Here is a 25,061-nt window from a genome sequence, read left to right as displayed (position 1 = left end):
ATACCCTAAGCTGCAGGGTCTGCTGGGACCTGGCCCGGAGGAACCCCAGGAAAGCTTTAACCCCGGGGCTCTAGGCAGTTGGGAAGGGTGAGGGGAAGAGAAAAGGCGGGCATGTCTCTAGCTAGAAGTTACCTCCTCCTTCTCTGTCACCTGGGACACTGTCAGAATTCACCTCCTCTCTTGGTGGGTCATCACTGCCCAGATGTGGGTCCTGGGTGAGATACCCCCTCCCCTATTCCTCAGGCTGGACGGCAATACCAGAGGTCACTTTGTCTACCCCCCTTTCTCTGGGTGGTACCACCTTTGAATAGGGTCTAGACATTCCCATTTTAAAGCTTGTAGGAAAGGGATGTTCCCAATCTGCCAGTCATCCACATCTAAACAACCCACAGTCAGCCTGGTGCCCTGAGGAGAGCTGGTCTTGGAGTCAGGAGATGTGGGCAAGTCGTTGCCCACTTCTGGACCTCGAGTTCCTAATCTGTAAAATGGGGATTCCATTATGCACTGTACTCACCTCACAGGGTGGTTACGGGGATTACCATGGGCTTTGTAAATGATAAATATGATGTAAATCATAGCTGTGATGGGCTGTGATAGGGGGTGCCTGGCCCACATCCTTCCTTCTGCAGCTGCAGCTCCATTGGGCTCTGCTGAGGCTCACCACAGGGACCTGCCCCCCTGCCTGTGACAGCTGTGGCAGAGTACCTTAGCCTTTTTTCTCTTTTGATAGAATGACCTGCGCTCCTTTAGCCTCACCCCATAGACTTGCCCAGAGCTTCTTTCACTATAGGACATGTGGGAAGCACTTTAAGCTCATCAGAAACAAACCTTGAGCCAGACGTTTACAGAGCCATTAGGCTGTGTTTGCTGAGCATCTAGAGATAGCAGGGTTTCTCAGGTGCGTGTGTTTTCAGGGGCTTGGAGGGTTAGGAGCTCAGGCACAGGAATGTTGGTGGCGTGCTTACAGAGCATTTCACATATGTTAGCTCATCTGAAGTGGGTCCCACAGTCTCACTTTACAGAGGAAGAACTGACCTAGTAAGTTACAGACCTGGGGCCCAGATATGGATCTCTGACTCCAAAGTATGCACCAGGCTGGCTATCCTGCTGGGGCTTCAAGAGGTGGAAATAGGCTTTAGTTACAGCAAGAGAGCAAGGATTAGATCTAAGAAAACTTCAGGAAGGCAGAAGCAAACTGGACAGATTTCAAGGCCCCTTGGAGCTTTGGGGACACAAGGACCCTATGATTACAGAGTAGGGGATGGGGGACCACACTGAAGGTGTTGGAGTCATCTAGGGGCCTCAGTTTCCCCACTGGAATGATGAGATTGGAAATGAGGTCGCTTCTAGTGCTTGCTTTCTAGATGGGGTGGGGGTGGGGTCCAGTTTCTCCCATCCCTCAAATCATTCGCCTTTCCACTCCTGTAAAGCCTTCAAGGAGCAGTGGGCTTTGGTCCAGGGTGAGAGGGACCTTAAGAATCACTGCTGTGAAGGAGAATGCCGCAGATTCCACAGGCACGGGACAGAAGAAAACGGAGTCAGAGGGAGGCCTCCGCCTTCACACCCGTGGGTCTCAGTAGCTGTTCACATGCTCAGGAGGGCACTCCATCCATCTCAGAAGCTACATTGGAAAATAACAACTGGGCAAGCTGCTGGGCTGAGCCAGCTCCTCAGCACAGAGCTGGGCGGGCCCCGCCCTTGGCACTAGCTCCAAGGCCAGTGTGTGGGCAGAGGACATTCTGGCTGCTGGCTGGATTGGTTTAAAGGGAAGTGGGGAGCCCCCCCCGGGGGGGCATCCCCTCAACCCTGGGGGCAGGGGTGGGGGAAGAGTCATGGCCCATGGGCAGCCTCATCCATTTTCTGTGTCATCCAAATGTTTTCATCATCTGTGTATGTCATGGCATGAAAAAGGTTGGTAGCTCTGCCCCTTGACATCGTCCTGCTTATTTCCTTCAAAGGACATATCGCAACCTCTAGTTGTCTTGTTTATTTATTTCCTTACTTTTGTGTTATCTATTTCTTCACCCAAAATGTGAGCTGCATGGAGGTAGGGATTATTAATCTTACTCCTAGCACAGAGACCAATGCCTGGAACAGAAAGCACGCAAAAATGAATGAATACACCCATGTATGCATGCATAAATGGGAGTTCCTTGCATGTAGTCCTCAATGAACATCAGTTTTCTTTCCCGAGAATAATTCCCAGTGAGCTTGGGGGTGGAGAGCTGGTTCTTGAGATCAACCCCTCAGGAGGTAAGCACTGTACATGACTGAAAGGGGAGGCGAGGTAAGGATGGGGGTGGGAGATGGGGGCACTGGCAGAGATGGGACACAGCCAAAAGGAGGGGGTGTGGGAAGGCTTTTTATTATAGTGTGTCAACTGGCCCAAGGGGAGGGGTGGTTTGTTAATCACCTTGTTGTTGTGGTCAGTTAGGAAGCATAGGACAGTGCTGCCACCCTCCATGTGGTCTTGGGCAGAACACGTGACTACTCTGAACCTCAGTTTTCTCAGCTGTCAAATGGGCACTCATTCTGCTGGTGCTTTTCTACCCCATGGGAACTGTCATGAAGCAATGATAAGGTCACCAGTGGGGGTGTGCCAAGCACATGTGAGCAATTTTTACTTTGGTAATTTTAGTAAAACTCCTAAAGGAATTCATTTGTTGTTTTCTTCTATGTTTTTTCCCACCCTCAGCAGTAGACATGAACCAGTGCATTGCAAGTTCTGGCCTAAATTTTAGATCCCAAAGACTTGACCCTCTAGCCAAAGACAACCACCTCCCCACTCACTGGGCCCTGGCTGAGCAGGGGCCTCCTCTTAGAGACCCCCAGGGGCTGGGTGAACTGAGGAGGGGGCCTCACACTCTGCCCTCCTCTCCCCCAGGTACAAGACAGTGGTGACTCCCCGAAGGGCTGTGGTGGCCATCGTTGGCTGCTGGATTCTCTCCTTTGTGGTGGGCTTGACACCTATGTTCGGCTGGAACAACCTGAGTGCAGTGGAGCGGGCCTGGCTGGCCAATGGCAGTGTAGGTGAGCCCGTGATCAAGTGCCAGTTTGAGAAGGTCATCAGCATGGAGTATATGGTCTACTTCAACTTCTTTGTCTGGGTGCTGCCCCCACTGCTGCTTATGGTCCTCATCTACCTGGAGGTCTTCTACCTGATCCGCAAGCAGCTCAACAAGAAGGTGTCCGCATCCTCTGGTGACCCGCAGAAGTACTATGGGAAGGAGCTGAAGATCGCCAAGTCGCTGGCCCTCATCCTCTTCCTCTTCGCCCTCAGCTGGCTTCCCCTACACATCCTTAACTGCATCACCCTCTTCTGCCCTTCCTGCCATAAGCCGAGGCTCCTCATGTACATCGCCATCTTCCTCACACATGGTAACTCGGCCATGAATCCCATCGTCTATGCCTTCCGCATCCAGAAGTTTCGGGTTACCTTCCTTAAGATTTGGAACGACCACTTCCGCTGCCAACCTGCACCCCCCATTGATGAGGATCCTCCAGAAGAGAGGCCCGATGACTAGACTCCACCTCCTGCTCCCACCTGCCCACATCTGGGGCATCTCAGCCCAGTCCTCACCTCCCTACTGTCCCGCTTGTCTCCCTGTCTCCCTGACTCTTCCCTACTGGGCATTGGGCTGTGAGTGCCCAGCACCTCGAGGTCCTGAAGGAGTTTTGGGAGGGCAGCCCATGGGGAAAGAACCAGGTAACCTGAGGGGAGGAGGAAAGCGGCTTGAGCCTCCCCACCTGCCTGACCAACCCACAGGCAGCCCAGCGCATCAGGCTGAGTGGGGCCTGGGGACACTGAGACTGCCAAGGGGTCATGTGGGCCAGGAGGGCAAGCTCAGGTCCCATGGCAGGCAGGGAGGGGAGTCTGCTTGTCTTAGGTGGTAGTGGTGCAGCCCTGGGACCAAGCTTAAGGAGAGGAGAATATCTCCACCAAGATGGAGGGAAGGAGAGAAACTAGATGTCCTGGCCTTGTTTTCTCTCCTGTTCTGTAGCAGAAGGTGACCAGAGCCACTGACAGGCAGGAATCAAGGAGCCTCAATCCCCACCTCCCAGAAGCCTGTGTTCCTGGCCATGCTGCATGCCAGGGTGCCTGCTCTCTTTGCCCTGGGGATTCCAGGGTTATACTTGGGAGAGGCCGAAAGGGCGAGTCCAGAAATAATTTCCAGTATTTGCTTTATTCTTCACTAGCCCTTGGACCTGAGTGGGGGCTCCGAGCTCTCTGGAGCTAATGTGGAATGGTAGGTGTGGGCCTCAAACAGCCACTGGGAGACAGCGTTGAGCCCTCATTCTTGCCCTGAGCCTCCCAAGTAGGAGACTTGGTGTGTAACTGCCTGTCCTCTGGGCCACCAGCTCTCGGTGATGGGCCTGTGCCCTCCTAGGTGACACCCATCTTTGTTGCTTCTGAGCCAGATGGAGAGGAGAGCCCCAGACATGCCAACTCTTGGGAGCATTCTGCCTGCCTGGGGAGTGGATGAAGAAGGGAAAGTGGGCTGCTCTGGTCACACTGGGATGAAGTGTGACAGGGTGGTCAGGCCAGAGGAGACTACCCTCCTGGGTATATGGGCAGGAAGGTCTTACCAGAATTTAGGTACCCTCAGTACCCCTGACACTTAGCACAGTGATCATGGGCTTTGAGGCTCTATTGCAGAGTCTAGGCCCTTAGACTAAACCCTTGGGGAAGGGTCCGCTCCTGGCCAAGTCCAAAGTTCCTTATACAGAAGAATGAGGGGCCAGGTTCTAAGTGTGAATAGCAACTCCAGACATGATTCCAGGCCCTTCTCTCTCTCAGAGGTGGGATATCCCCTGGCTCCCAGGGCGGGCCACTTGACTAATAAAAGACTGTGAACCCTCATGGAGAACGTACCCCACCACTGTCTGAGGGCAACAAACAACCTCAACAGAGAAAAAGCAATGGTGGGGGATGGGGAGAAGTGAAGAGAGGGGGGACTTGGAGGCATTTGGAGCAAGGAGGGTTCCAAAGAAGGGTGTGTCTGTTCCTATAGTTATCCTCTTAGGGTAGCAAACTCTGCATGTGAAATGAGATCCTAAAAAATCTCACATCTGGAAAACCCCCATGACACTGCAAGCTCCCTCCCACTGGCACCTTTCTCATGGTGTCAGAGGTGGAGACCCCCTCATGATGACACATTTAACACCCCCCTCATGGTGACGCAGTGCCGCCCCCATCATGATGATGCTCATTGTCACAGAGGCCCCTGTACTGTATCACCACACACCTTTATTCAAGTGCTTCTCACCCAGTGTACAACTCTCTGCAGGAGCACTCCAATCTTTGCACTTTCCAGGGCCCCTTGTATCCAGGAAGCCTGGCCTGGGGCCTGCTAGGCAGGTACCAAGGAGCAAAGCCATCAGTCATCACTATGGAGATGGGGACCTCTGGCCTCCGTGGAGCTTGATTCTGGGCCTGGCTGCCCTGAACCCTCAGGCCTGCAGCACCTAGCAGAGAACATGTTTCATGAGCCCCTGCTGTTAGGCAGAGCTGGGCTATATGTGCCCTGCTGAAGAGGTGATATGGGGAGGGCGAAGCAGTACCCCTCTTCCTTTCCCAGGCCTCCTTCCCCTTAGGCCCTCGGGCCCAAAGCCCAGGTCTCAGCTCTGCCCACTGCAGCTCCAGGATACATCCTCACTAGTCCAGGGACTCAGAACCACCTGGGGAGGGCAGTCAGGGCACGGATGTTGCCCCTACTTTTCTGACTGAAGAAACAGGTCCAAGGGAATGCCCTGGCCTAAGGCCATTCAGAGCCAGGACTAGATCCTGTCCTCTGACCATCCACTGAATCCCTTCCACTGAATGCCCATCCCTTCCAGGCCTCACCAGCATCACCCTGCCCTGCAGCGTCTGTGGAACACCCCCAGGACTGTGCGTGTTCGCTGCCTGTGACTGCAGATTTGTACTCAGAGCTGGCTGCCCCCTTCCCTTCTCACTCCCACCCCTGCTCCTGGCCTCCACCCCCAGAGGCAGCAGAGGGAGTGCATGCAGCCATTTACCTTCCTCCTCATCACAGCCTCCACCAGTGGCTCTTCAGTGTGTGGCTGAGGCTGGGAGAAATCTGAAGGTTAGAGCTCAGGGAGTGGGTGGGTGTCTGCTGGGGACCCGAGTGGGGGGTGGGGGGGGTGAATGAGTCTCATGCCCTCACCCCAGTGATCCATCTGTCTACGAGGCAGACTCTACCGCCTCCTTTACCCACATTAAGCCATCCTCCCTCTTGGAAAGTCCTTCTGACAGCCTGACCTCGATTTTCACTACCCCTGTCTTGCCTTGATTTTCAGAGCTCAGCCTCGTCTAGTCCAGCAGGAGAAGAGGTGGCTTCTCCTGGTCTCCCATCCATTGGAGGGTTCCTAAGGAGTGACCCCTTTCAAGCCCTCACCTTTGACCTCCAGCCGGCAGTCCACAGACGCCTCCCCCAGCACATTGATGGCCTTGCAGGTGTAGACCCCAGAATCGAAGGGGCTGGGTTTCCGGATCTCCAGGGTGCAGACACCTTGCTCAGAGAGGGCGCGGTATTTGGGATCACCCTGGATGTCCATCTTGTTTTTCATCCAGATGATCCTGGGCTGGGGAAGCAAGGTCAGAGGAGAGCTGGGAAGTTTGTGGGCCAGGACGAGGCTCTCGAAGGCCATCCTCAGGCTTAGGGAAAGATGCCTGGGAAGATCCTTCAACCCCAGTGCCCCTGCCCAGGGCACAGCAGGGCCCTGTCCCTCACCTTGGGTGATGCTCGGACACTGCAGAAGAGCTGCGTGCTGTAGCCAGGGGTGGAGGTGTGGTCAGCCAGGGGCTGGGTGAACGAGGGGGCTTCTGAGAAGTCTTGCTCAACAAAGCTTTTAGGTTTGGCAACAATATCTGGTTTTAGGGGAGAAAGTAGGGTGAATTTGAGGTTACAGGAGGAGACCTCTTAAGACTGACCTCATCCATTTTCTTAAAATCACTACAGCTTACACTTAGGTATCCCACTTAATCTACACAGCCTTCCTTTGCAAGGATAAATTTGTCATCCCCAGTTGACAGATGGAAAACTAAGACCCTTCATAGATGAGGGACTTGCCCAATATCATGTAGTGAGTTTGCGGCTTAAGCGATGGAAGGTCACATGATGACTATGGCTCTCTGAGCAGAGAGCTGGTGGTCTGGAGGAAAATTAAGGGCGGAAGACAATCCATTTCATCCCTACCTCCTCCTCTGGAACCCCATGGCAGGACCCCAGGCTCCTGGGGTCTTTGGGAAGCCAGGCACAACCAACATGCAGGAGCTTAGAGGCAGAATGTCTCAAAGAGGCAGAGGAAAGCCAAAACCACAGCTGGGTGAGTCACAGAGGGGAGGACAGAGGGGAGTGGGCAGCAAAACCAAACAGACGAGATGATCTTGGCTGAGGGTGGAGTCTAAAAACCCAGGGATTCTACATTTCATTTCTGTTTGTCTTTGGAGACTTGACTGGCTTTCTTCTTTTAAACGAAAATTTCTTCCTAATTCTGTGCAGTTCAGGCTAGTGTTTAAAAGAGTGTGCTTTCTGCAGCCCACACAGACTGTACGGGGGAGGGCCTTGGAGCACGCAGGGTGACAGGGAGAAAGGGCTTGGAATTTCACATTTGACGCAAGAGGGCCATGTGTCTGTATAGAGACAGTAAATACCCATATCTCTCTTGTCCATCTATGTGGTGTTATATTAGGGTCGGGAGTTTGCTTTTAGCAAACTCACCAGTCTACCTATCCACACACATTGCCCTTCAGAGTAGCTCCCTTGGGATACTGCACAGGAGACCCAATGACTGCTATGATGTTGGCAGCCATACGGCATCTTTAGAATAAGTGCATAGCCTCCCAAGGGGTGCTTCTCATTTGCATGGGTTTGCTCTGATGTGTTTGTTACAATCAATCAACCACATCCATTTGTTTACAGTCACGCCATGTGAATGTGTGTGTGTGGGTAGCTGTGGAGTGGGTGTGGAGAGGGCAGCAAAAGCTCTGGCAAGTGGACACCCATGAGAAGCACACAGGGAGGGCTGCTGACACACCAAGGAAAAGTCAGAGACAGGGAGAAGGGTCAGCATGGCAAGGCCTAGCTTGGTTTCCAGTCTTGGACCCAGACCCACCTGTCTTCTGGATGTGGGCAAGCTCCTTGGTGACGGCCGCCGAGGCACTGAGTCCACACAGGTTTTCCGAGAAGACCCGGAAGGAGTAAGAGTTACCCACGATGAGGTCGGAGATAGTGCAGGTGGTCGGGTGGTAGCGCTCCAGCACTGTGAACCATTGCTGCAGAGACCCTGGGCCTGTCATCCTCACCTCCACCCTGCCCTCCCCCTCCCTGCTCCCCCTGTGGCCTCTTCCTCAGAGGGGCTTGTTCCACGCCCCATCCCTGGGAGGCTGAATCATCCAGCTTTGGGTCTGAGGGGCTTTAAATTGGGAGAAGGAACCCCTGGGAGAATGTGACCTTGCTGGGGTCCTCAGAGAATTCTAGAACTTTACTGGTCAAAGTGTGGCCCGAGGTCCTGCAAAGTAAGAATCACCTGAGAACTTCATAGAAGTTCAGGATCTCAGTCCCCACCCCAGACCCACTGAATTAAGATCTGCATTTTAGCAAGATTCCCAGGTAATTCATATGCACATTACATTTCCAGAAGCACTGCTCTAGAGCTTGAAGGGCCTCAGAGAGCCACCCTTTAAGTCTTCAGGAGGAAACTGAAACCCAGAGATGAAAGAGATTTGCCAAAAGCCACACAGGGAGTCAGGTTAGTGGTGGGCAGACCAGAGCTCTTCGGTCCGTGGACTCTTAGTGGACAGGCCTTCCCAGACACCTAGGCCACTTCTTTCCCCGCAAACCCAACCCCAGTCAGACCTTCCTCCTCCCCGTACTCTGCTCTAGCAGGCCTCACCCCTGTCTTTTTGTCTGCCTTCTGCACTGTGTAGCCCAGGAGCTCTGTGTTGCCTGTGTCCTGGGGTGGTGTCCACTCGAGGGCAGCGTTGCAGCCCCAGACATCCAGTAGCCTGATGCTGCTGGGGGATCCAGGTTTCTCTGTAGGACCAGGGGGTGAGAGAGAGTGAGGGGGAGGGCTGGGCTTGCTGCAAAATCCCCCCACCCAAGATCTGGCTCTTCTCACTCTCTCTTGGCCTGACCCCATTGGCCATCAGTTCTGGGGCAGGAGGTGAGGTCTCTGGGTCCCCAGCAAGTCAGCCCTGCCTCCCCTGGCCCCATACCGATCACCAGGATGTCGATGGCTGCCTTGGCCTCCAGGCCTTCCAGCTGCACGGTGAGCTCATAGCAGCCTGAGTCGGAGCGCTGGGCAGAGCGGATGAAGAGGATGGAGTCCTGGTCCCTGGTGCGCACACTCACCCGCTGGCTGTCCAGGGCATGACCGTTGTGGGTCCACGAGGCCTGAGGCTTGGGATTCCCCTGGGAGGGAGGAGCCCTCAAGGTGAACGCAGAAGGTGCCAGCACCCCCACACCCACTCAGCTCCAGGGATCCCTGTGCCAGGAGAGCTAGCCCCATTGGCCCTTCCGAGCACAGGTAGCAGAGGCTAGAGCCACAGGTGCTGCCTACAGCCTCATTCTCCGGATGTCCAGCCAGCCCCGGGGCCACCTGTCCTGTTCACCGGCTGGAGAATCACAACTGAGTCACGCGTACAACAGAGTGAGGATGAGGCCATCTTGGTGGGTGGGTCTCAGGCAGACCTCCACGGGGATCCTGACATTTCCTGGGCTCCTCTAATACACCTCAGACGGGGGCCCTTATTTCACCCAAGTTCTTATCCCGGGCAGGAGGCATACTCACCTGGAAGGGGATTTGCAGGTTAATCATCTCTCCCACCTGACGGACATAGGTCTGACGAAGGTGGCGGGGAACGCGGATCTTGGGGGCCTCTGCATTAAAGTGAGAGGCTAGGCTTAGCACAGCAGGGGGGCTGCTGATTGGAGGCTTCTGTGGCAGGGGTAGGGGACAACTGGAGAAGGCTGCTGGCTGGGTAGGAGGTCTCCTGGGTATGCTCTGAGGCTGCCTCCTTGTGGACAGGGCAAAGCTCACTCCCCAGATCCAGGGACCCAAATCCCCTGAGGCCCTTGGGGACTTGAGAGCCAGGAGGTTCCAGGAGGGCAGGGCCTCCACGGTGTGAACTGGTAGGCATCCCGGGCACTCCCTTGGTGCCCTGACCCTGCCAGGCTGGGATTTGCCCTGCAGCTCTGGTATTCCTAGGCTCCAGATGGGCCCCAGCTGGCTCCCTGGCTCCCCCTGGTGGGCAGCATGTGCTGCGCCTGTGGCCCTGCATTCCCTGGAAGGGTGGCAACACTGTCTTCCCAGTCCCTCTGCCCTTCTGCTTTGAACAGCTCAGGCCTTCAGAGAAGCCCCTGTGAGACCCATTTGCCCACTGCTCTGTCTCCAAGCCATACGGGAGGATTGGGATATTTCCCTTTTTAAATGAAGCCAGAGCAGACCTACCCCCTTCCTTCTCTCTTACTCCTTCCACTACCTTTCAGTCTGCGGTGGGGAAGTCCTTCCTGACACTTTACTTCAGCCCCATGCTACGGTAGAGAACCACCTTCCTGACTATCACCTAATCAGGTGCAAGGGCATTCCAAGGGAAGCTGCAACAGCCCCTGCCACTATCCCCCTGGGCGGGCGTAGGGGTGGTGGTGGCTGAGGCTCCTCAGTGGCAAACAGGTGGCAGCAGTTGGTCAGTGGCACGCAGGGCAGAGATGGAGGAGACAGAAGGAACACAGTGTCTCTGAGGATTAGCTGTGCAGGCACTTGGCCCTGGGAGCATCAGGCGTGGAATGTTCCAGGGGCAGCTGCAGGGGGCCAGGAATGCTTGGCAGCTGCAGGTGGCTGAGGAGGGACAGCTGAGCAGCTGAGGATTCTGGACAGGGTCCCCACCCTGCCCTGCCCATGAGGGGGGCCTGGCTGGCTGCTCCCTGTTTATTCACAGCCTCCTCCCCTCTTCTCTCCAGGAAATCCCCTTCTCTCCTGCCAGAGGAATTTTAATGGAGTAGAGGGTGCTGAATCTAGCTGACTCCTTCCGTGTTAGGCCTTGAAGTAGAGGGTCCTGGCCCCTGCAGGCTCTCAGAGTCTGAGATCCCTGGGCCCTCAGGGAAGGTCCAGGATGCCCACCAACCCCACTCCGCAACAAGGAGGGTTTCCTGGCACTCCCAGGCTAGAATCGATGAGTCCATATTGAGCTGCCAGGTGGGACCATGTCTCACCCAGACTCAAAGGAAGGGAAAGTCCTCTGGTTCTGAAAACCACCAGAAAAAGGCTCCCTGCTGCCTGGTAAGACATGAACTGTCCTGTGTGGGAGTCAGGTTCTGGGACTGCCACTAATAGGCTAGGTGATCTCAAGGGAGTCCTGGGTGCCTTTGGACCTGCTTGGCTTGGATGGACAAGCCGTAACAGTCTACAATTCTACACTCCCAATCCCCTGGTTCCCACATCTCTCAGGCCTTAGAGTTGAAAAGTATTTCCTTGAATCCAAACTTGACCCCCTTCTGTGGCCGTGAAACCCCCTCTGTCTGGAGGCCTTGTCCAGAATTATGGGGTCAAGACGAGGAGGGGGGAACAAGGAGAAATGTGGAGAAGGCCTCAGGCCACCTGCTGGCCTATGTCTCTTGTCACCCTGCGGCTCTGGGCTGTCCCCAGAGACCTTGGATCAGACCAAATGACTCACTGCCATTAACAGACTGAAACCTGATGAGTCCTGGGAGGGCTTGAGGCTAATGCACCCTACAAATAGAAATCTTAGCAAGGGGACAGCAGCTGGCCTCCCAGGTTCCCAGTGCAGCACTGGCCTCTGGGGATGGAGAAACCTTCACCGGCCTTTTGCAGGGCGTTAATCTTCTTCCCACTAGGGACGTGGTGCAGCAAGAGGCAAGCAAAGACTCCTCTCTATTCCAAAATGTTTGGGAGAATCTGGAACCCAGGCCATATGAAATGAGCAGAAAATGAGCTTCCATGGCCGCTGAAGGAATTAAGATTAGGTAGGAAGAATGTAATGACTCTAAGCATTGGGACTCTGAGGCAGGTGACCTGGGGAGCTTGAGCTCTCACTTCTGGAGGTCAGGAAGCTTGGGGGCTGGGCCACTCAGGGAAATGGCCTCTTTGACCTCTAGAGGCCCCTTGCTGCTGAGGAACCTGGGACTTTCTTAAGGCAAAACGGTGATAGTAGGTGGCTTGTGCACGTGAGTGTGGGATGGGGGGAAATGACTGCCCTGTTCGCTCTACCCATTGGCCTCAGTTTCTCCATCCATTAGATAAGGTGCCTGGGAAGGGCTGGGGAGCAGGCTTTACCAATGATCTCTTGGATGTGGACAGGCTGGTCTAGCACAGCTGGTGGGCCAGCCCCTGCAGAGCTCACTGCAGCCACACGTACGAAGAACTTGTCACCTAGAACCAGGTTCCGCACAGTCTGCTGGGTCACCATCATGGGCCGGGAATTCACAGGCACCCACTCCAAGGCTGAGAGAAATGAAGACAGTGCAAGGTCCTGGCTCCATGGCTGTGGGCACCCTTCTCAGTGGGGCTTCCCTTCTCGCTGATGATCTGAGGAAGCTGACCTCCCTTTCTGGGACTTATTTTCCCTTTGCCTCCCTGACTTCTTGTTGTCAAATGGCATCAAAGACACCTGATGTTAGAACCCTTGAGTGGTGGCCAGAGACGGGTTTGCTGAAGCCCAGAGAGGGTTGGACACATTTGCCAAATCACACAGCAAGGTAGGGGCAAAGGCAGAGGCCAGGCTGAACTTGACTGCCACGGAGGTGGGTAAGAGGATGGTGGCATGAGGAATTTGGCCAGAGCCGCCCATCCCCTGTTTCTCCTCACTGTCTCTTACAACTTACCCTCCCCCTCAGCTTCTTTTGCCCTCCACCTCCTGCTTCCCCTCCCCAAGCAGGGTCCTCTGAGACTTACTACCTCCTTCATTCTCACAGAGGAGTGCCCCAGTGTCACCTACCCTTTTATCTCTGTTACTCAGAGGCTTCCTGGAGCTGGAGGACAGGGGGCCTCCTAAGGCCGTTTGGACATCCTCCTGCTTTCAGAGGTGTGTTGGTGGAGCAAGAAGCTGTGTGTGAGTGGCTTGAGCGGACTGCTTCCTCTCCCTCCTTCTGTATCTCCCCTTGGACTGACCCAACTGTAGAGTCTGGAGGCTTGTCCCTGCTGCCCTCTAAGCCCACCTCCCCTGGGTGTATGCAGAGCTTAGCCCATAGCTCACCTCCCTCTCGGCGGAGTTCCAGAACATAGCCCTGGAGCCCCAGCTTCCCTAGCCTCTCCGGGGGTTCCCAGCTCACAGTCACCGAGCTGTCACTCACGTCCTCCACAGCCAGCAGCAGCGGGGCACTGGGGACATCTGAGGGAGAAGCAGGGGGAGATAAAGAGGTTCGTAGCCAAAAGCTCTCCCCGCACCACTCTCCGCCAAGGCTGCCTCCCTCCTCCACCTGCCCCGCCTCTTGTCACCTTCAGTTGGAGGTGCGGGTTTAGAGGCTGCAGGGGCAGGTGCCTGAGGGGCAGGCTCCTGTGGCTTGGGAGCTGGCTCTTCCCCGGTAGACTTCGGTGCTGCCACTTCTCCAGAGGGCTCTGTGGTGGGCACATTTGCAGACTCAGAGGCAGTCTCCTCCGGACCACAGGCAAGGGCTTCCCAGGTGGCTTTTCCTCTCATTGCAAGGATTGCTGGAGGGTCAGGCTGGAGTGCGCAGGGAGCAGCACTGGAGGGTCTGTGCTTCCAGGGTGCCTGGGACACCTAGGTCCAGGCTTATATAGTCAGGGGGCTGCCCCACCCCCATGCAAATGATTCCCAGCTGTGGGGTCAGGTCAGGCAGGGGGACTGGGGGGGTACGTGGGGAGGCGCTGAAGCCAGGAATAGCTCTGGCGGAGGACTGCAAGGGTCCCTTGAGGAGTGCACGACCTCATCCATCACCCCGATTGGATCTCAGCAGGCAGGGTTCTGGTGCCCAGATGGGAGGAGGGTACAGATCGGTGAGATGGGACATTGCCAGGAGCCTGTGCCAGGGGTCAGGGCAATGGGAACAAGAGCTTCCATCTGGAGAATGAACCCAGATCAGGCTCTGTGTGTTTGGCCTCTGGGGGACCACTTGTGCCCAGGGCTTCTCAGCTTGGGTGCTGGGGTCCAGACAGCCTGAAACAGCCTTCTCTTGGGAGCACTCCCAGCTTTGTCCCTGGGCTCCCACACTCCCCTGGTCCTCACATTCCCTGGGAATTCTCACTTGTGCTGCACGAGGTTGAGGGCCTAGAGAGGGAGGGAATTGGGATGCCCAAGGTGGGCCTGATTGGAGGAAGGTCTTCTAGCAATGGGACCCCAGGAAGGGAGTCTAAGGCCCCTGGTTACCCAGCCTCTCCAATCCCTGCTCGGGACCTCAGTTTCCCCATCTGTTACAGAGAGCACTATGACAGTCCCCTAGCCCTTGGGGGTAAAATCAAGTCATAAGACAGGTCTGGAAGAGACCTTGGAGGAGGACAGCACTCTGAGACTTGTAAACTCTTCGAAGCAGGACATCTGCATGCCACGGGGAAATGAGACAGGTACAACCAAATTTCTAGTCATTGAGTCATTCATCCAATAAAACAGTAAGATTGAGAATGATTTAATAAGCCTGAAAATAACATGTGTCAGGGAGGAGGGGAAGTAACAAGAACTCTCATTGCTGGTGGGAGTGTAGATGGGAGGAATCTCTTTGGAAAAAGTGAGACAATATCTAGTCAGATTGAAAATGTGCAAATTCTCTGACCCAGCAGTTACACCCCCAGAAACTCTCACACCTGTGCCCCAGGAGACATGCATGCAAACATTCACAGCAGCATTGTTTGTAACACCAAATCTGGAGAACACAGCTCTCCTTCAGCAGGGGAATGCATAAATAACTGTGACATGTATGCACCCCTATAAACCAAAATGGAATAAAATGAGCAAACTTCAGCTACATGGTTGATCTAACAGACATAACGGGGAGCAAAAGGAGCCAGGCACAGAGAGCGATGAGACCCCATTCATATTCAATTCAAGCACGGGGAGCACCAGCTCTCTTCTTCAAGGGGCGTCTCTAGGGGGTGAGACCACAAAAGAAGGGCAGGGAAGGTCAGGATAGTGCCTGACTCTGGGCAGAGGCACAGGGATGCATGTGACTGTGGAGTTTCAGGGGCACCAATGAGGTCTCATTTCCTGTCCTGGGTGGTGGTTACACAGGCTTTCACTATATAGTAATTCTTTAAATTAAACAAATACATTTTATGCACTCTTTAGCTTGTATGATATATCCCATAATTTAAAAATCAATACACATGTAATTTATTTAGGGCCTCAATCGCATGCATGCTCTCCCCTTGCCCTGGGGCTTGGGGGCACAGGAGTGTGGCCACCTCTCACCAGTGGCTGTCCTTGTTGGGGAGAGGCAGTGGAGGGCCTGGGGAGCCTCCAGATCCTGCCCTGCTTGGGTGCCCGTGACCTCTACCGGGTGACTCAGTGTCCTGCTGGGCAGTCCTCCAGGACTGGAGACCCGATCCCTATCCCTGGCATCTGACTCTGCAGCTATAAGTAAATGTGACTAACTCTGCAGGGCACTGCGTCAGCCCTCCAGAGACTGTCCCAGGATGGGGGAAGGGTGGCCAGGGGAGGTAGGGTGGGGGTTGACTGCCCTGGAGGACTCACAGCCTCTGGCTTTTCAAAGACCCCTGTGTGGTAAGGTAGGCAGTGGGCAGGGATTAGGGAATGCTTGGCCCACTGGCCAGCAGCGAAATGCCAGGTACCCGCTGAAGCTCTGGCCAAGTTCTCACTCTCTTTGCCTTTAGCTTGGCGGTGACCTTGGGATCAGTTGCATCTGCCCCTCTCCAGCTGGTTCAGATTTCAGGGAGGCCAATAGGTGTTTTCTTCCCCACAGCTCAAACCGGTGTCACAAACCACTAGGCCAAGTCACAGACAATCCAAACATCAGGGAATCCACAAATAAATTCTCTTTGGTTTTGGAGCATGCAGCTGAACTCTCTTTGGATACAAGGCATGTTCGGGGCTCTGGGAGTTCACAGAAACTGCTGAGAACATCTCTACTTCATAAAGGCTGGAAGGCTGGCTGATCTGAGCTCATCCCGTCTGACCCATCCTGTCTCATCTGGCCCCCACCTCATGTCCCAGGCTGAGCTGAGGAGTCTTGATCTCTGCATGGGTTGAGGGCTATGTCCCGAGAGGGGAAAGACAGAGGGCTGGATTACAGCCCTAAGACATCTGACTGATTTCAGCCCAGCAATGGAAAGGGTTCCTCTACGGTAATGAGCAACTGGTCACTGAGAGTGTGGGGGGAGGTTGGAAGGCTAGCTCTCAAGCCCTGTAGAGACTCTAGGCCTGGGACGGAGGGAGGGTATGTGAGGTAACATAGGTATCTCCTTCTAGCCCTGAGAGTCCAGGGTCAGGGCTCTCTCTAACCTGACCCTGTGTTGTCTCCTACCCCTCCCCAGGGAGAGAGGAGATGAAGGGTTGGTGTTAAAGGGTTTCCTTCCTAGTGCCTGCTAGCCCCTGGAAACAGAAAAGGCTTCTTTCAACAAGGAACTGTATCGAGAAGTCTGGACGACAATGACTTTTAAGATCTGGAAGCCCATCAGCCCTCTTGGGTTAAGTCGATGACTGATGGATCTGGTGATGCTTGCCTCTTTTGGGGACTTCTTGGGGCCCAGCAGAGGACAGGGTGGTCTCACTTTCTGCAGCTCAGGACTACCAAGCCTGAGAGAGAGGAATCCAGAAGACATGGGGGAGGTGAGCCCCGTGGGTCCAGTGGAACCGCAAAGATAGACTGAGCAAGCACTAATAACTGGTGAGCCCCAGTGCTTTATTGAGCAGCTGCAGAATCAGGAATGGGAAGTGGAATGGGGACATGATTATGTTCCTGAGTAAAGGTTTCAAGTTGGGCTTTGCAGAGGATATAATTAGTGTGGTTGCTGCTTCTTGTAAGATACTTCACTCTGCGGTGGTAGAGCTTGCCAAAATGGTGTCCTTAGGCATGGAGGCCTGAGGGTAAGGGAGTTGAAGAAATCTCGTTGTGTGGGGCTTGGAGTTGTTGAGCATTCTCCTTAATCAGCAGTTATGTGCTGACCCCATGTCTTACACTGTGTTGGTCCCGCAGCCCCAGCCTTACCTGCCTGTCCACCGGAGCTGAGCTCAGACGGCAGAGCTGTGGCCCTCTGCATGGGCCCAAGGAAGGGAGACTGAAGCTCAACAGGGGACCCAGCAGGGCAGGTGATCAGTCTCCTAGCTAGTCAGAGCCAAGTGATCTCTGCCTCACTGTGTGCCCAAGAACCGAAGGCTACACCTCAGCAAGCGCATCCTTGATGGTACTGGTGAGAGAGAAGTGCAGATTCTGTCTGCAGAAGGTGCCCTGAAAGTCATCCAAGTCCAGGGCCCACACCATGGCGCTGGCCAGCTGCCTGTTCCTCAGGTACTGCACCTGGCAGGGAGACCCAGAGCAGGCAGGGCTGGGTTCCCTGGGCCAGGGTGCTTATGGGGAGCATGCTATCTGGACGCCTCCCCATGGGAGAGAAAAGCAGACACCTGAGACCCAAAACACCTCTGTAGCCAAGCCCCACCCTCAATGCAGGGGGCTTCCCTCCCCCTCTTCAACTTGGGGTGTGGCCTTAGGTACGTACTTTGTTTTTGACGCTCTCCTGATCGTCATACCCCACCCACTGGTTGCCCTTAGTGGCATAGGGGACCTGCTGACCAAGGAGTCTATGGACCGTGACTCCGTGGAGGAAGTCACAGATCTGAGCAGAGAACAGGGCAGGGGTGGTGTGGGGAGCTGTGCTGAGACTTTGCAGGTCACCAGGGGGTCGCCACTGCAGGCTTCACACAACTTTACTTAAAACAGATGCAAAGATTCCCAGGATCCTGTAGCTGCTGTAACCTGAGGGCATTATGGGGGCTCTGATTAGCTTCCTGCACCTTAAACAGGAATTTGGGGAATGGTGCTTTGACACTGAGGACTGGCCCAAGGCAGCACAGAGCATCAGAGGATGGGCCGAAACAAAAGAACCTACCTCTTGGCCATTGCTTTTTTCTGGGCTAGAAGGAAGGCTCCAACTTGGTGGCCAGAGGGGGTGCAGACAGGATGTGCCTGCCCTCCTCCTCCCTCTTCTCCAGCGTGATAGGTCTGCTGGAACATTTTTTTTAATTTCCAAAGGAGTAAAGTGGGGGTGGGGTGGGAGGCTCACCTTCCCTGGGGCTGCGGGTGCCGTGGGAAACCGTACCTTCTCCCCAGCTCATACCTCATAGTAGGCGAGGGTCCCTTTCTCCTTGGTGAACCGGCCTGGTATTCCTGGCCCTGAGGTCGGGGTTCCCACATCTGTCTTGGAAGAGGCCAGGGTGAAGCTCCTCCCAAAAGTGGGGATACCCATCACCAGCTTATTGGCCTGGGCCCCCAGCCTCAACACATAGCTCACAGAGTAGTCCTGTGGGTGGGTAGGGCAGGACAGTTTGAGCAGTTAGATGCTGGTGGTCTAGGAGGGGAAAGGTTGTGCAGTTCCCCCTGCTGCCTTGAAAGGTGGAGTTCCAGGTCTAGATGCATCTGGACTTCCCTTCCTTCTGGGAACCTGTAATGTCAGTCTAAAAAGCATCGTGTAATTTCAGTCTTGAAAAAAATCCTCTTAGGTATAGGAAAGGATTATTACTGTTCGATAGTTGCAGAAATCTGGTGATTGGCCCAGGTTACACAGCAAACAATGGCAGGTCTAGACTAGACTCTTGCCCTCTCAGCCCCCAGCCCTCTTTGTGCTGTCTTCAATCTGCCCTCTGCCTTCACTAGGTCCACCCTATAGGCCCATCAGGAGATGTCCTGATTCTTTATGGAATTATCACCTTCCCAGTTCCCAGAGCTGTGGAGAATGCATAAACTTTGGGCCTCAGTTTCCTCATCTGTGAAGTGGGCCCTATAACACCTCCCTTGCAGGATTACTGAGGAGTGGAGAGGTTGGTGTCTGAGCTCTGGCAAGTGGCATGTCTGTGGTCCCCTCTCAGCCCTCCCTCCTTTGGGACACTCACAGCATTGCTGAATCTGTCAGAACTTGTATCTTCCTGGCCTCGGAATAGGGGGCTGTGATGTGCTATGGTCTGGCGCCACGCTCCACGAAAGTCATAGGTCAAAAGGCTGATGAAGTCCAGGTGTCTGTGGAAGAGTGGATGCAGGACAAGGCGAAAAATTGAATAAGCGCACCACCCTAGCAGGATGTGAGCTGTAGAAACAGGCAGCCAAGAGAAAAGCCATTAACCCAAAACCCAGTAGAACCCAGTGACCCACCGTCTAGGGTGCTGGACCACCTCCCTTGTGCCACACTGGGAAGTGGGCTCAGGGTCCCACAGGAGCATTCAAGGCAAGAATGGGGTTCTTCCAATCTGCCCCCAGCACACAATTGGGAGCTGGCCTCCAACACATGTCACTCCCTCCACTCCAGCCACATTCATCTTTGAGAAAGCAGATTACAAGTGGCATCAACAGCTAGCCTTGTCGGGAGAGAGCAGGACCAAATGATGGCCTGAACCTATGATTCCTCCTGGTGGGGAGTAAGGTTTCCACACACAAAGTTGGGGGGTCTGCAGGTGGATTGCATGAACATGAGCTTCAGGTGTTTGGGGCAAATGGTTGAGAGCCACCTCATTCCCACCCTCTAAGTGATCAATTAAAGCACCAAGTCTACACTCCCTAAGACCCTAAAGAAGATTCTAAAGTCAGAGCGAAGAGCCTTTGTCTCTTACTCTTGGGTTTCCTAAGACCCATGCCTTTGTTCCACCGAGAGATCAGCCTGCTTGTCTGGGGACTGCTCATTCTCACGCATGAGGAGGCAGGGCGAGGAGGAGGGGCAGGGTGAACAGGAAAGGGAGGGGGTCACCTGCATGTGACAGCACATTGAGGACTCCCCAGCAGCCTAGAAATGAAAGGTATCATTACTGCTGCCTTGCCCCTCCAGAGACTAGTGACTGGCTGGTTTGTATAACTTTCGCTACTTCCTTTTCCACAAATACGTACATTCATAACGACTTTCTCAACTGAGCAGCACAATACCCCAAATGAAAAGGAAGGATAGGGATTGTTATGCCCCGTTTGACAGATGGGGAGGCTGAGGCACACAGAGGGGAAGTGACTTGCTCAAGGTCACACATCTTTGGAGAAACTGCGACTAGAAGCCCAGTCTTCTGATTGTACATGGAGTGCTAGGGCAGAGCGCATCAGGAGATTCACCGGGATATCTGGGCGATGTCATAGCCTCTGTCAATGGCAATCTTCCCAGCAGACACTGCTGCACTTAGCAGGAGTTGCTCTGCTCCTGCCTGGGCTTCTATGGCAAACTCAGCCTTCATTTCCTGGTTGGGAGAGAGGCAGGTGAGTGACAGCAAGCCTTGCGGAGAAAGATCTCTGAGCATGCCATTGGCCTTCGCTGTCTGCTGTAATCTCCAACCTGACTGGAGCTCAGTGGGAACGATAAAGTGGTCTCATCCTCAGACTCACCCATCCTTTTCCTAGAAAACTGTTTGGACCAATCTCATCCCTACACCCCATTCATACTCATCAACACAATTATTCTCTGTCCTGGAGGGACCATGAGAATAGAGAGTGATCCCACTTGGTCCACAGATGGTGCTGGAAGATATTTGCCTGTTGGTCTGTGCTTTGTTCAAGCTTATAAATGAGAACACAAAATTAAAGTGATTTATATTGTACCGTGAACAATTTGTTTAAATGATCACTCTTCCCCTGGGGTAACTGAGTACCCCTGATGCAGTGCATGCTGGGGAGTGGGCAGTGTCAGTTTGAGAATGAAAAGAGGCAGTGAGGAATGGGTGCTCTGCTTAGCGACCTCTGCCTCTTAGAACCGCACCCTACCTCCCACTGTTGTCAAAAGATGTCTTCCTTGCTGTGTAAGATCTCAGGACACAGGATTGTTTGTCTTATCCCTGGTCCAGATCTCAGGACCCTGCAGCAAAGAGGCCTGAGTCCCCTTTTGCCTGCCTCAGGAGAATATCTCTGAAGACAGCTTCTGCCCTCCCCACTCCCTGGTGCTCCCCACTTCCCTGCCCTTGTCCCTGACCCAACCAGCACCTTGACCAGAGTGGTGGGATGCTGCTTGTCTCTCCGCCCAGGGTAGAGCCAGGTTAGGTCCAGTCCATCAAAGCCATGGGTCCGCAGAAATGGTGGCACCGACTTGATGAAAGTTCTGCGACTCCAGGTGTTGGAGGCTATTTTGGAAAATCTAGAACCGAAATCACCCCAGTAGAGTGCTCAGTACTAATACGCTGGGTGCCTTAGCCCTCTGGAAGGGTCTCTGGGGCATGTGGAGCTGGGAGTCTGAACCCACACAGCTCTAGGAGGGCATGGTTGGGACAGGACCCACCTCCAATTATCTTAGAAAGACCATGTGCTTTGGAGTCAGATATCCCTGGCTCTATCACCTACTAGCCAAGCCACTTTGAGCAGGTTATAACCTGAGCCTCAGTTTCCTCATCTGTAAAATGGGCATAAATATAACATCTCACAGTGCTATTATGAGGATTACATGTGATAATGGTTGGACAGGATGCCTGACACATAGTAACGGCTCAGTAAATGAGAGCTGCTATGGCCATCTTTGCCCCCTTTTTAAAGCCTGTTCCAATTCTACCCGCTCCAGGATGTCCTCACAGGGTCTCCATTCCCAAATTTCCCATTCATTCCATCTCTCTCCTTCTAGCCCTTAGGACAGTATCCCTCGCCGCCCCAAATTTCTTTGTTTTCATGTCTGAGAAGTAGTAAAAGAGCATTGGCAAAGAATCAGAATATTGACTGCCACCTTGCTGTGTGACTCTTGGCAAGTTCCTTTCCCTCTCTGTGCTCTGATTTCGTGGTTGTACATGAGGCAGGCTCCTGACAACCATTCAGGCCCCTGTGCCTGACCAGTCTGGGGTCCCTGTGACCCCCATCCAGTGGATGAGGAGAAACCTATGCCTCCTCCTATTCCATCAACCTCTGGGGGATGAGTCATCCTACCTTTGAGAACCAAAGTTCCATCCTCCAACAGATAGAAGGGTCTTCAGGTTGGGATTCCTGTGGGGCACAGGGAGGCAGGAGGGCAGGGGTTGAGTGAAGTTGTTGTGAAATGGGGTGGCCCCATGTTTAGGAGGCTGTATCAGGCTTCTAGCTTTGGGTGGGAGGCTGAATCAGGCCTCTGAGGTCCTTCCAACCCTGAGATTCAGTATTCTAAGACTTTCTAAGCATTTGTGGCAGTTACTCTGAGGTATGTTGCCCATATTTGTTCCCTCCAGTGGGGAAGCCAGGATATGGCAAAATAGAGTCATGAGCACTTTCTCTGTGGAGAGGCACCCTCAGAGGATGGAGAGGGTTCCCTTTCCCAGGGGAGCTCAGCTGTGCCTTCTTCTACAGTCTTCTTCTACACCCTGACACCTGCCCTCATCACTTCCTCCCACTTAAGCTAAGGCCCTCCAATTCTCCACCCAGAGGTGAGTACTGGGGACCTCACCCATCCTCTTGAGCAGGAGTACTCTGCCCTGAGACCAGCCCTGCTAACCCTCCATCTTCCTCCTGCCCTGGCCAGCCAGTGGCCCAACCTGTTCTTGAGTGTGTTCAGTGTGTCATAGAGCGTCACATCATTCCATTCCCAGGTGTCGATCTCATTGTTGCTTATGTTGGCAAAGCTGTAGATGATGTGGGTACAGAGGAAGTGGTCGATGGCATCTGGGAAGCAGCTCCCATCACCCTCCCGGTACTGGGACCAGCTGGTGTAGTAGCAGATCAGCTTGTATGCAGCACCTGAGGAGAAGGCCAAGATTGAGCCAGGGACCCTCTGGCTGAGCCCTGAGCTGAGCACTAATGGGGTTTTGGGGGGCGGGGTTGATGGGCAAAATTGTGAGCAAAGTTAGAATTCTAAATGAAAAGAGCTGGCTCAGGGGCGTTCTCTTTCTGATGAAAATAAGGTCTATTCTGAAAATGCTTAGAAAAGATCAAATATAGTAGATAAATATACTGCAGACTAAGAACAGAACACTGTGTGGGGTGAGGGGGTGCTGATGAATAAAGATGAAATGGGACTTGGTACAACTAAAGAAGGCTTCCTGGAGGCAGCAGCTTTGAAGGAGAAGAGGGACCCAGCCCCAGACAGCCATATCAGAAGACCCTGGCCTTCAGGCGAGAGTCTTGCAGGACCTTCAGTGGAGTCCTTGATCTGAGAGGCTCTGGCGCATCTCTTCTACCTTCCTGTGGGAGTGCCCCTAACTTGTAACCCACCCAGAATGGCAGTCCCCAGACCCCTTCAGTCCACCCCCCAAGCTGGGGCACAATATCCCAATGGACCAGGAAGTTCCTCCTCCCAGCTCATTCTAATTTTTCCTGCCCAAAGTAAGCCTTTTCTGCCCTCTTGACTGTGGAGGAATAACAGTGGGCATCACTCATCCATGCTGCTACTGGTCTCCTGTTAGCGGTTCCCAGTAAACGATTAGTTGAAACCTTCATTGAACCTGAGCCTTTGAAAGTTTTAATTTTCAAAAATTTTAAATATACAGAAAAGTAGAGAATAGTATAATAAACACCTATATACTCATCACCTTGGTTTAACAAATGCTAATATTTCTGAACCATCTGAATCACAGAAGAAACTGGAAAAGCACTACCTTAGTGGCAAGGTCCCTTTCACACAGCCCTCACCACACCCCCACCTCGCATGACTTAAAAGGGGTTACTTACAGCTCTGGAGCAGGACCAGGACCACAAAACCTGAAGGGAAATCCAGGGTGAGACCCCCTGCAAGTACCTCCTGCCCTTCCTCCTGCTCCCTGCACCCCCCACCATAAAGGAATCAAGGGCCTCCTCACACCAGCCTCCTCCTCTCTCTCTCCCCTGACTCTGCTACCCCTCCCACAGCAGGTAGGAGGCCAGCCCCTCTGTGGAGCGGCTCTGTGGTCAACCCAGAGACCTGTCTGAGCCACCCTCAGACCCATCCTGGCTGCAGCAGAGGGGGGCATGGAGTGGCCTCTTCCTTTGCCCTCAGGCTCCTGGTGCCCAGCTGCCTAGACAGGACGCTTCCCTGGGCCTCCAACTTCCTCTTATACCTGTCCCACTCCACTCCCCCACACCCCAAACCATCCCATTTACAGGAACTGAGCTGTGTGTCAGTGAAGGAACTAACAGGCTGGAAAGTGGTGGGGGAGGAGCACTGTGGGCCATCTGAGGTGGATTGAGAAACCCTGGAGAGTTCTGAAAACTTGGGCCAGATCTTCCTGAGGCACCTGCCAGCAGAAAAGCCATCAGGCGGATGATCTTCTCCAAAAGCCAGAAGTTTCTGGGCTTTTCTGGCAGCCTCTACTTTTGCCTCTCCAGCCCTCTGTCCAGGCCCTTAGCCAGGTTGAAACTGGGCACAATTGAATTCTGTAACCAGCAGTACCCCCAAAAATGCTGTTATTTATTCTCTCCCTGAGCCCAGCAGCACCCTGCCTGACCCACTCTCCCCCTCTCCAAGCTGTTTCCCACAGCTGGCCTGTGCTGATTATTTAAAAGAAAAGCTGGAGAGGAGTGGGCTATTGCTGAGAATGCTCTGAGACCTGGTGCTGTTTTGCTTCCTTTTTGAAATGCCCGTTAAAATGAGTATGAATCCGGCAAGCCTGGGGCTGCAGCGAAGTACCAAGGAGTAAAAATTCAGGGAACTCTTGATTTCCCCCAGGAGCAGATAATCTCAGAAGATCAATAATCTCCATACTCTCAGCTCCTCTCTTTTGAAACCTAAAAGTGTAATGATGCCAACCCTTTCTAGATCCCTCAGTGATTTCTTATCATTCTTCAGATAAGAACAAAACTTCTTAACAAGGCTCTGCATGATTTGTTCCCTGTTTGTGGATACTTTTTTGGCCAAAGATCCTGGACAACTCCATTCTTTGAAGGCTATAAATTAATTAATAGGCAGGGAGTGAAAAGTTCAGAACTCCAATTGCCAGAATGGGTCAGAGGGCTTCTCAACAGATACCTTTATTTTTACAATCACATTAGGTAATAATCCAATGTTAGCCACACTGATTTCACAGTCCTCTC

General features: G+C 53.6%; 3 protein-coding genes across 11 annotated transcripts in view; 1 reads left to right on the top strand and 2 right to left on the bottom strand.

Moving 5' to 3' along the window:
* Positions 1-4,861, top strand: part of ADORA1 (adenosine A1 receptor) — a 34,943-nt gene extending 30,082 nt beyond the window's left edge. For all 8 annotated transcript variants that reach the window (XM_082434832.1, XM_082434827.1, XM_082434830.1 and 5 more), the window contains one exon: positions 2,885-4,861. In XM_082434832.1, coding sequence (XP_082290958.1) covers positions 2,970-3,524 — 555 coding nt within the window. In that variant the 5' untranslated portion in view covers positions 2,885-2,969 and the 3' untranslated portion in view covers positions 3,525-4,861. The remainder of the gene's footprint in view (positions 1-2,884) is intronic.
* Positions 4,862-5,228: 367 nt separating this feature from the next.
* On the bottom strand, positions 5,229-13,746 carry MYBPH (myosin binding protein H). Of its 2 annotated transcripts, XM_082434672.1 has the most exons (11): positions 13,459-13,746; positions 13,217-13,351; positions 12,298-12,465; positions 9,796-9,884; positions 9,221-9,416; positions 8,899-9,038; positions 8,119-8,278; positions 6,735-6,871; positions 6,399-6,585; positions 6,019-6,069; positions 5,229-5,466 (listed from the first exon to the last, which is right to left on the bottom strand). In XM_082434672.1, the coding sequence occupies exons 1-10, from the start codon at positions 13,658-13,660 to the stop codon at positions 6,053-6,055; spliced, it is 1,431 nt and encodes a 476-aa protein (XP_082290798.1). In that variant the 5' UTR covers positions 13,661-13,746; the 3' UTR covers positions 5,229-5,466; positions 6,019-6,052. The 2 variants fall into 2 exon arrangements, with proteins under 2 accessions (XP_082290798.1, XP_082290799.1); XM_082434673.1 differs by lacking the exon at positions 12,298-12,465.
* Positions 13,747-13,831: 85 nt separating this feature from the next.
* CHI3L1 (chitinase 3 like 1) lies at positions 13,832-24,284 on the bottom strand (the record flags this gene model as incomplete). The annotated part of the gene is given in 14 exon segments (XM_082436655.1): positions 13,832-17,498; positions 17,500-17,550; positions 17,552-17,625; positions 17,628-17,634; positions 17,638-17,763; positions 18,265-18,447; positions 19,037-19,160; positions 20,232-20,353; positions 21,090-21,240; positions 22,014-22,070; positions 22,592-22,793; positions 23,724-23,753; positions 23,953-24,042; positions 24,266-24,284. Coding segments are annotated over 14 exon segments (1,428 nt in total). The 3' UTR covers positions 13,832-17,306.
* Positions 24,285-25,061: the final 777 nt, after the last annotated feature.

The sequence above is a fragment of the Balaenoptera physalus genome (assembly GCF_965194825.1).
Source record: "Balaenoptera physalus genome assembly, chromosome: 1".
In the NCBI taxonomy this organism is placed as follows: domain Eukaryota; kingdom Metazoa; phylum Chordata; class Mammalia; order Artiodactyla; family Balaenopteridae; genus Balaenoptera; species Balaenoptera physalus.
The sequence above is the reverse complement of the archived record's forward strand: the minus strand, read 5'-3'. Positions and strand labels throughout refer to the sequence as shown.

Coding starts and splice junctions, on each gene's coding strand:
- MYBPH (XM_082434672.1), bottom strand. CDS start 13,660: ATGAGAGGAAAAGCCACCTGGGAAGCCCTTGCCTGTGGTCCGGAGGAG. Junction 9,885..12,297: donor CCACATCCAAGAGATCATTG/GTAAAGCCTGCT, acceptor ACTTTAATGCAG/AGGCCCCCAAGATCCGCGTT. Junction 8,279..8,898: donor AGGCAGACAAAAAGACAGGG/GTGAGGCCTGCT, acceptor GGGTCTCTGCAG/CAATGGTTCACAGTGCTGGA.